Source organism: Pseudochaenichthys georgianus, chromosome 5 (assembly GCF_902827115.2).
Source record: "Pseudochaenichthys georgianus chromosome 5, fPseGeo1.2, whole genome shotgun sequence".
In the NCBI taxonomy this organism is placed as follows: Eukaryota; Metazoa; Chordata; class Actinopteri; order Perciformes; family Channichthyidae; genus Pseudochaenichthys; species Pseudochaenichthys georgianus.
The window spans coordinates 45,363,419-45,373,418 of NC_047507.1; the positions used below are offsets into that span (position 1 = coordinate 45,363,419).

The 10,000-nt window shown below is 46.2% G+C and overlaps 1 protein-coding gene across 1 annotated transcript in view; it reads left to right on the top strand.

The window, feature by feature from the left end:
- LOC117446707 (receptor-type tyrosine-protein phosphatase gamma-like) overlaps positions 1-10,000 on the top strand; it is a 673,776-nt gene that overhangs the window by 558,092 nt on the left and 105,684 nt on the right. Inside the window, 2 exon segments of the mRNA XM_034083054.1 lie at positions 8,920-9,090; positions 9,093-9,103. Coding sequence (XP_033938945.1) covers positions 8,920-9,090; positions 9,093-9,103 — 182 coding nt within the window.

Genomic DNA, 10,000 nt, shown 5'->3' on the forward strand with positions numbered 1-10,000 from the left:
TATCTAAACTGAGGAAGTCAATGCTACCAAACACAATATCAACAATAAACCACAAACAAATACTCACTCTTTTTCTGAGAGATCCCGGACGACCCCCGATGTTACGTGGAGACAAACAGAGGGAGAGAGAGACACCCACACAAAAGCACACACACACACAAGCACCAACTGCGGCACGTAACAGTAATATACATGGATCGGATTTCGAGTCGTGGGGGAGGGGGTCTGCAGTTCGGTGGACTAAGGATTGCACCACTGCTTTTTGCAGATGATGTGGTTCTGATGGCTTCATCGGTCTGCGACCTTCAGCACCTTCAAATCCGAGGCCATGGTTCTCAGCAGGAAACCGATGGACTGTCCACTCCAAGTAGGGAATGAGTCATTACTCCAAGTGAAGGAGTTCAAGTATCTCGGGGTCTTGTTCTCGAGTGAGGGAACAATGGAGCGTGAGATGGGCCGGAGAATCGGAGCAGCGGGAGCGGTACTGCAGTCGCTTTACCGCACCGTTGTGACGAAAAGGGAGCTGAGCCAGAAGGCAAAGCTCTCTGTCTACCGGGCCATTTTCGTTCCTCCCCTCACCTATGGTCATGAAGGATGGGTCATGACCGAAAGAACGAGATCGCGGATACAAGCGGCCGAGATGGGTTTCCTCCGCCGGGTGGCTGGTGTCTCCCTTAGAGATAAGGTGAGAAGTTCGGTCATCAGGGAGGGACTCGGAGTTGAGCCGCTCCTCCTTCGCGTCGAAAGAAGCCAGTTGAGGTGGTTCGGGCACCTAGTTAGGATGCCACCTGGGCGCCTCCCTAGGGAGGTGTTCCAGGCACGTCCAGCTGGGAAGAGACCAAGGGGTAGACCTAGGACCAGGTGGAGGGATTATATCTCTTCGCTGGCCTGGGAGCGCCTTGGGACCCCCCAGTCAGAGCTGGTTGATGAGGGGAAAGGAACGTTTGGGGCTTTCTGCTGGAACTGCTACCCCCGCGACCCGACCACGGATAAGTGGGAGAAGATGGATGGACACATTTATTATGATTATCTCCAGTATGTTTAAACAATTAACAATTATTGTTACCTATCAGGCACAATTATCTGATGACATGTCTGTTAGAGGTTGATCTGATAAGAACTGTTATGAATTGTAGACTTACTCAACAAGTCGAACTTTTTGCACGGTTGCACTGATATGTAAGTAATAAGTTGTGTAATCTTTACAAGACTCAAAGTGTCAAATCTAAACACTGAGATTAAAAAGGAAAATAAGTGTTGTCACCGCTCCCAACTAAGACATATTTGCGCACAAAACCTCATGAAGAAGCTACAAGTTTCCAAAAGTGCTGAAGTTTGCCTTCCGCCTTGAAACCTAATAACCAAAATAACATGATATCCAGTTTATCTTTACAAATCTTCTATCTATACATCTCTGTATAAACTGCAACGACAAACACACATACTCACACACACTCACAGTCCAGCTGGTCTGTTTAACCAGAGTTGAGCTTCCTCTAATTTTTCTAAATTATTATTTCACTTGCAGATTTTATTTTATTTAATTTTCCCACACAACCTACGCTGCATATTATTGTGTTTAGCCTTTTTCAACTCCGTTCAGTGATAAATGACTACACATATTCACATCTATTGTACTGTAGATATTTTGTAAGAACCTAGCTTGCAGTCTGAATGTCCTATTGTTCCTCTCTGCGCACACTTTCTGCACGTATTTGGTTTAGGTCAACATGTCCAACAGCTGAGTCTTATCTCTGCATAATATAACTACAAATAATTCTACAAAAGATTCAAGTACTATATGAAGTAGCCAGTGAGTAAGGCAAGTGCCAGTGTAAGTGCTGCTTAAATAGCAGTGCTTGATGCAGGAGGGCTGAAACATGACTCAGTGTTAAATATGCACAGAAGCACTGCAGAAGGATGGACAGTGAATACATGTCAACTTCAAGCAAGCAGCATTTACATTTTTCAAATCAGAAGTCATTTTCCTGAAAGAGCTTATTGAAGATATACTTGTTTTCATAGTTTGGGCTGTATGTCCTTTATTGACATTTATTGACTCCTTGTAATTTATAATTACAAGGAGTTGAGACCTGGGGAGACAACATTGTTTGAAGCCAGGAAGACTATCTTCCTTCCCTTTGGCTTCGCTGGATGACTGCACTACACAGCGTACATTAGCAGTTTCATTTGGAGTTTAGTGTCCTGCTTAAGGGCCCCTCATTGGGAACTGGAGCATTAAAACAATCAAACAAGTCCCAACTGTCTTTACACTCCACTCAGGGTTCTGGCTGCTGATGAGCTCCACACATCCAGGTGTGTGGAGTAACAGATGACCTGTTACAGGATCACATCACCAGGAGACTAAAGAATGCAGCTTACAGTTACATACATCAAATACGTCATCAGATGGCTGTTACATATTTAAAAGATGGGGATTAGCAGTATTACAATGTTACAGTACATCTTAAAATAAAGATCAATATATTATAGGGAGAAGTAGTGTCTGCATTTTCTTTTTGGTTTTCATTTAGGCTACTGTCCTTTAAATATAATGTTGCAGTGATTTATTATACAAAAATACTTTGTTTGCTTTAAATACATCTATTAAACTTCGCCATTTATTTAGATGACAACTTTTCATACTAAATATCTTGGTTTCTTCTTTTCCATGGTCACATTGTTCTGTTGTCTTACAAAATACGCTTTAGTAAAAAACATCATATTGATATGTATTTTCTCATTGCATGTATTTGCATTGCATTTGACATCATCCAAAGTAACAAAGTAATTAAGTCACATTACTTTATAATGTGATACTCAGATTATGTTACTGATGACATATTTCCTCAGGTAATCAGTCATTTGAACAGATTACAATTTTAAAGTAACCCTCCCAAACTGAAAAATAATAAATGTAAAGGTCCCGTGTCATGGCCATTTCTACTGATCATAGTTCCATTGTTGAGCTCTACTAGAATAGATTCACATTGTTCAATGTTCCAAACTCACATTGGTTTCTCACAGCATCTCTGTATAGCATGTGTATTCACTCTCTGTCCTACACGGCTTGTTGGAGCTCCTGCCCCCCCCCTCCCTATGAGCCCACTGTGCTCTGATTGGTCAGCTCGCCCACACTGTTCTGATGAGTCCACCACCGTTACAGCGTTATCAGTGTTTATGTGTTACAATGGCTTTGTTAGCAACCAGGAAATGACTCCAGTAATGACAAACAGATGAGAATGCTGCGTGGGGTCTGGGTGCCGTGTGGGGGGGACGTTGCAGGGTCGCTGCTGCGAGGTGCGGACAGTGTGAGCTGGCTTACTGGTTGGTTTCCTGGTTGCTGCGAGACAGCGAGACATCGCGAATGGACGCGGGAAGGGGGGTGATAAGGGGGCTGCAGCACCCCCATCTGTGAGGCTCCACAGTGTTTTTCAAAGTGGGGGCCCCGACCCCCCGGGGGTCCGTCAGGGGGCGCCAGGGGGGTCAAGCGAAGTTTGAGGGAAACGGGATTATTTTCTTTTTTAAAGTTTTTTTTTTTTTTTAAGTTTTTTGAGATGTTATTAATAACTGTATATCTATCAATATATGTGTCCTTTGATGCCAATTTCTCTCATATTTTTTGTTTTTGAATCTCACGACGCCCTTCAAGCCAATCAGAATCGAGCTGCCGCTACTGAGAGTGAAAACTGAGTATCTGCTCAGCTTTTGGAGCAAGTGAGAGCGAGTGAATGCTTCGCTCTGCAGCTGGATGAGAGCACGGATGGAGCACATGTCGCAGAATTGCTTGCATACATCAGATTTATTTCAGAAGACAACTTTGTTGAGGAAATATTATTTTGCAAAGCACTGGAAGGTAGGACACAGGAAGAGACAAGAGCCAAGTTTTAGATGAGTACATCATCTCAAACGGACTTGACTGGTCTCGCTGTGTGGTGTGTGCTCAGAGGGGGGGGGGCTGTGACAGGCAGAGAGAACGCGGGAGTGACAGCTTTAATCAGGCAGAAGGCCCCAAATGTAGTGGCAACGCACTGCATGCTCCATCGCGAGGCACTTGTACCACATCATTTAACAAAAATGCAACAGGGGGGCTATATGGGGGTCCTTGGCATGGCAACGTGTGGGAACCCCAAACAGACCCTACTGTTACACTGTTCATACTGAGACCTTACTCACAATCCAAGTGCAAAGCCCGCAGAACGAGCCACAATCAGACAGTCATCGATCAGCTGTGGTCAACACGCTGCAGGGGACAGAGCAGTCCTTTCCTCCTATAAGGCCCCTCACACACTTTTGACACAGAGAGAGGGGGGCGCGGGGGGGGGGCAGTAAAGAGAGATGTCCTGTGTGGGTCCACATCCTCTACACATGTTCTGTTATCCGTGATTGGGCCCTAAAGTCTTTCATCACTCACTGCCATCCAGACCTCTCGTGTGTGTGTGTGGTGTGTGGTGTGTGTGTGTGTTGTGTGTGTGTGGTGTGTGTGTGTGGTGTGTGTGTGTGTGTGTGTGTGTGTGTGTGTGTGTTGTGAATGTGTGTGTGTGTGTGGGTGTGTGTGTGTGTGTGTGTGGTTTGGTGGTGATGGCACGCTTATCGTTGATGAAACGCTGTAAGAGGGTCTCTCATTCACCCTGCCTGACACAACGGGCTACACAACCTCACACAGGGAACAATTCTGAAAAACTGGTGTGCATGTAGAAGGACACACACACACACACACACACACACACACATACACGCACACACCAGGTTTGCAAACCTGTTTTAAATAACTTGTTCCCAGTTTTATAGGAGGTCATTCCACTGTTTGACTTGCCAACTTGATGCCACGAGTATCGGCATGCGTGGTGTGTTCTAACTTTGTGAAGGTTTGTGCTTTTGTGAGTGTGTGTGTTGAGTGTGTGTTGTGTGTGTGTGTGTAGTGGACCGTGTGTGCGTGTGTGTGGGTAGTGTATTGTGTGTGCGTGCGTGTGTGCAGTTGCGCGTGTGTTGTGCGAGTTGTGTGTGCGCGTGTGTCCTGTGCGGCAGTGTGTGTGTGTGCGTGCCTGCGTGTGTGTGCGTGCGTGTGTGTGTGTGTGTGCGTGTGTGTGTGTGTGCGTGTGTTGTGAGAGAGAGACTAATGGCTTTAGTAATGCTAAGCCACATGGGGCTTGACTGCAGGTTATGAATAGAAAAACTCCACTGCAGCTCTTTATGAGCAAGCTAATCAATTTGGTTCCAGCAGGCACGTGAGCCCTATTCTCAATCAGCCCATGTTCATCATCAAATTACCTTTTTCATTTGCATAATATGATCGAGTGTTTGGAATAATCATGATGTGCATTGTTCAATGGTAATATGCTGTTTAATACACAGTGCGGATACGCTGTCCGAAGTATGTGGACACGCCACCTTTTCCTCATGGTTGAACGTGTCCATCGTCGATCCCATCGACCTGGCGCCGCGTAACAGACTCCATCCTTTTGAAGGCTTGTCCCCTGGACTTTAGAACATGCAGGGATTTGCTCCAATCGCCACAAGAGCAATACTGAGCTCAAACACTGATGTGAGGTAATAACAGGCTCACAGTCAGAACATCATAGTAGTGCTGGATGGGTTCTATGGCATGGCTCGATGCAGACCAGTCCAGTGCTTCCACAACAGACTGGGGGGGGGGCCGAGAGCAGCCTGCGTTTGAGGCGCAGACCAGTTATTGCTGTGCAGTAGAAAGTTATTAAGGAGTGCTGAGACGAGGACAGTGGATACAACCACGAGACAGTGGATGCAACCACGAGACAGTGGATACAACCACGAGACAGTGGATACAACCACGAGGCAGTGGATGCAACCACGAGGCAGTGGATGCAACCACGAGGCAGTGGATACCAAGAAAGAACATTAACCAGGCATGTCATATGATACTGGTTAATGCTCCTCACTGTGTCCTTACTACATGTTGTAATTATATACATATATATGTGTATATATTAGGGGTGTTGTAACGGTACACGTACCCGTACCGAAATTATTCGGCTACGGGCCCTTCGGTTCGGTACACGTGTTTTGTACGAAGTGCTTTACCGAACGAATATAACGTTAAACGTAAAAAATTGAGAACGTGAACAACTTCTTGGAAGCATTCTCAGGTGCTGCGTCGCAGCATTCAGAGTAATTTCCTCACATTGGGCTCAACGCGTCATAGAGCAAACAAGTCATTTCATTGGACGAGCTGGTCAGAGGGATGCGTTCAAATGCAGTCAGTGATTTGAGGAACTGTCGAAATGGCGAACGCAGATCAAGTTGAGCTCGAAAATCCTCCAGCATCATTGAAGTCTCCGGTTTGGGAACATGTTGGTTTCGCAGTTACGAACAAGGATGACGGACAAAGACAGGTGGACCGAACCAAAGCTGTTTGTCGGCATTGTTCAACTAACATTGGTTACGCGGCTGGCAATACATCAAACTTGCACACTCATTTGAAAAGGCATCACTCGAACGTGAATATCACCGGTACCAAAAGACTGAAGTGCAAACCCAACTCCCGCTAGCATTTAGCCTCCACCACTCGCAAAAACATCAGACCGAGCCAAAGCTATTACAAACGCCAAATATGCTTATGTTGCCATGGTAGCAAAGCGCTACCTGGCTGTATCTGCTACCTCTGTCCCTAGCGAGAGGGTTTTCTCCACAGCAGGAGACATTGCTAGTGCCAGCAGATCTGCCCTTTCGGCAAGCAATGTGGACAAGTTCATCTTTCTTTAAAAAAACATGAAAATACAATGACAAGCAAGTCCTAATGTCAAACTGGCTGCTTAGGTACTAGTACAGTTCAAATACCAGATTATTTCAGTTAATCGAAAGCTGCACCTAATGTTTATTTTATTATATTTATATTTATTTGAGTGAATATTCATAGTTTAATAATAATTAAAAACCCAAAACTAGTAGTTTATGTTTGTGAGTACTAGTACAGTAAAGTTCAAATACAGATTATTTCAGTTCATCGAAATGCTGCACCTTAATGTTTGTTTTATTATATTTTGTATTTGTTTGAGTGAATACATTATTCACAGTTTAATAATAATTAAAAAAAAATATGTTATGTTTTTGTGATAATTTTCTGCTGTACCGAAACGTACCGAAACCGAACCGTGACCTAAAAAACCGAGGTACAGTACTGAACCGAAATGTTTGTGAACCGTTACACCCCTAGTATATATGTATATATGTATATATATATATATTGTATATATATATATGTATATATATGTTATATATAACAATGTAAGTTGAAATGACCTTTACCCTTAAAGTTAACGGTGGTAAACATGGTATACATTTATCACTTATTCCATCGTTTCTTAACAGCCTAATGTAATTAGAGTATTTTATCATTCTAGTACTTCTTAGCTGTTGTTTTCTTTAGTAATTTAGTTACAATCAGTAAACTGCACAACAAGCGTCCTGCAGATGTGTCACATCAAACATCCAGGGATGACTCTGTTGAAATTGCCACAGGGCTTTTATTGTGAAGCATCCGAAGTTCTACTGACCGTAGTTTAACAGCAACTGCCAAATGGAAGCTGGGAATGTTTCGTGAATGAAAACAGGATTCATCTTCTCATTACAGACACATGCATTTCCTAACATCCGGTCTATATGCTGTCAAATGTATCATCTCTTGGATTTACTCACGGCATCTATTGCTGTCTGTCCGTCCTGGAGAGGGATCCCTCCTCTGCTGCTCTCCCTGAGGTTTCTCCCATGTTCCCTTTAAACTGTGGGTTTTCTCTGGAAGTGTTTCCTTATACGATGTGAGGGTCTAAGGACAGAGGGTCTGAGGACAGAGGGTCTGAGGACAGAGGGTCTGAGGACAGAGGGTCTGAGGACAGAGGGTGTGGTTTTTCTCATACTGATATTCTGAACAATCAGTGCTGCACATATGTACAGCACTCTGGCTCGACCAAACATCGTTTATAAATGTGCTATATAAATAGAACTTGATTTGATGAATGAAGAGAAACTCAGAGCAGCAGAAGTCTGAGTGTGATCTGACCATTGTTATCATGATGAAGGGAGTCTTCAGAATGTATTTAGAAAATGTAGGGATCAGATTCACGTTTAAGCATTCATTTAGCATGAACAGCATCCACTAAATGAAATGAGATCAGACAACTTAAGAATGTAAAACATATACGAGGGAAAAACTGCCTCCTGTAAACCTTTCCCGGACAAAGGCACGAGTGGGTTTTCAAGAAAACAGTAATCATGTTATATCAATATCAAATACTCCGATCAGCAGGTGAGCAGAACTCTCTCTGGTCAAACAGAGACCCCTGGTGGTCAGCCGCCGCCGGTGCAGGGCTGCTTCCATCACAATGGAGGGATGGGTTGGTGTGTGAGTGTGTGGTGTGAATTCATGATTAAACATGTGATGTTTAAGTGCTGCCTTCATATCTACTGCTGCCAGATATTTGAAGACGCAGCCGTTTGGCTGCATTTCGACCGAAGGCGGATATATATGAACTAATGTGTTGGACCGTTTAGACAAAGTGTGTGTGTGTGTGTGTGTGGTGTGTGTGTGTGTGTGTGTGTGTGTGTGGTGTGTGTGTGTGTGCGTGTGTGTGTGCGTGTGCAGTGTGTGTGTGTGTGTGCGCGCACGCACGTGTGTGCACGTGTGTGTGCAGTGTGTGTGTGTGTGTGTGCGTGGTGTGTGGGTGTGTGTGTGTGTGTCTTTTTTTAAATCATTCCTTCACAAAGTATGAAGAAAACTGAAAAAACGTGATATGGAATCAGGTTCAACATAATATTATTGCCCTCAAATAACCTAACACAGTTATTCTGTTCTTTCTGTTTCCTCTCCTCCTCCTCCTCCTCCTCCTCCTCCTCCTCCTCCTCCTCCTCCTCCTCCTCCTCCTCCTCCTCCTCTCCTCCTCCCAGCATGCAGCAGTGCACCCATCAACATGAAGGTGCAGCACGTGAACGTCAGTGCTCTGTTGGTGCGCTGGGCCCGTCCAGAGGTCACCTACCACCCCCCCATCCTCCACTTCCTGGTGTCCTACAGCTGGACCACCCACGACGACAGCTACGAGGAGACGCACCTCACCGACGCCAACACAAACTGGTGACGAGTGGGAGGGGCTGAGTCGCAGTGGGGGGGTTAGTGTGATGGATTTGGTTTATAATGGATCAGAGCACCACATCCATCATGAGGAGGGTCGCATTGTGCTGCATGCAGGTGCTGAGAGGCCGCAGGTGCTGAGATGGCCGCAGGTGCTGAGAGGCTGCAGGTGCTGACAGGCTGCAGGTGCTGACAGGCTTCAGGTGCTGAGAGGCTGCAGGTGCTGAGAGGCTGCAGGTGCTGAGAGGCTGCAGGTGCTGAGAGGCTGCAGGTGCTGAGAGGCCGCAGGTGCTGAGAGGCTGCAGGTGCTGAGAGGCTGCAGGTGCTGAGAGGCTGCAGGTGCTGAGAGGCCGCAGGTGCTGAGAGGCTGCAGGTGCTGACAGGCTGCAGGTGCTGACAGGCTGCAGGTGCTGAGAGGCTGCAGGTGCTGAGAGGCTGCAGGTGCTGAGAGGCTGCAGGTGCTGCGAGGCTGCAGGTGCTGACAGGCTGCAGGTGCTGAGAGGCCGCAGGTGCTGAGAGGCTGCAGGTGCTGAGAGGCTGCAGGTGCTGACAGGCTGCAGGTGCTGACAGGCTGCAGGTGCTGAGAGGCTGCAGGTGCTGAGAGGCTGCAGGTGCTGAGAGGCTGCAGGTGCTGAGAGGCGCAGGTGCTGAGAGGCTGCAGGTGCTGAGAGGCTGCAGGTGCTGAGAGGCTGCAGGTGCTGACAGGCTGCAGGTGCTGAGAGGCTGCAGGTGCTGACAGGCTGCAGGTGCTGAGAGGCTGCAGGTGCTGAGAGGCTGCAGGTGCTGGAACACATACGTATGCGAGTTAGCTGCTGAAAAAGGACATGTGGATGCACCCTCTGAAATGCGTGTGCAAAGGCCTAAAGTCAAATACAAGTGAAAACAATGGTGACAAAGTAG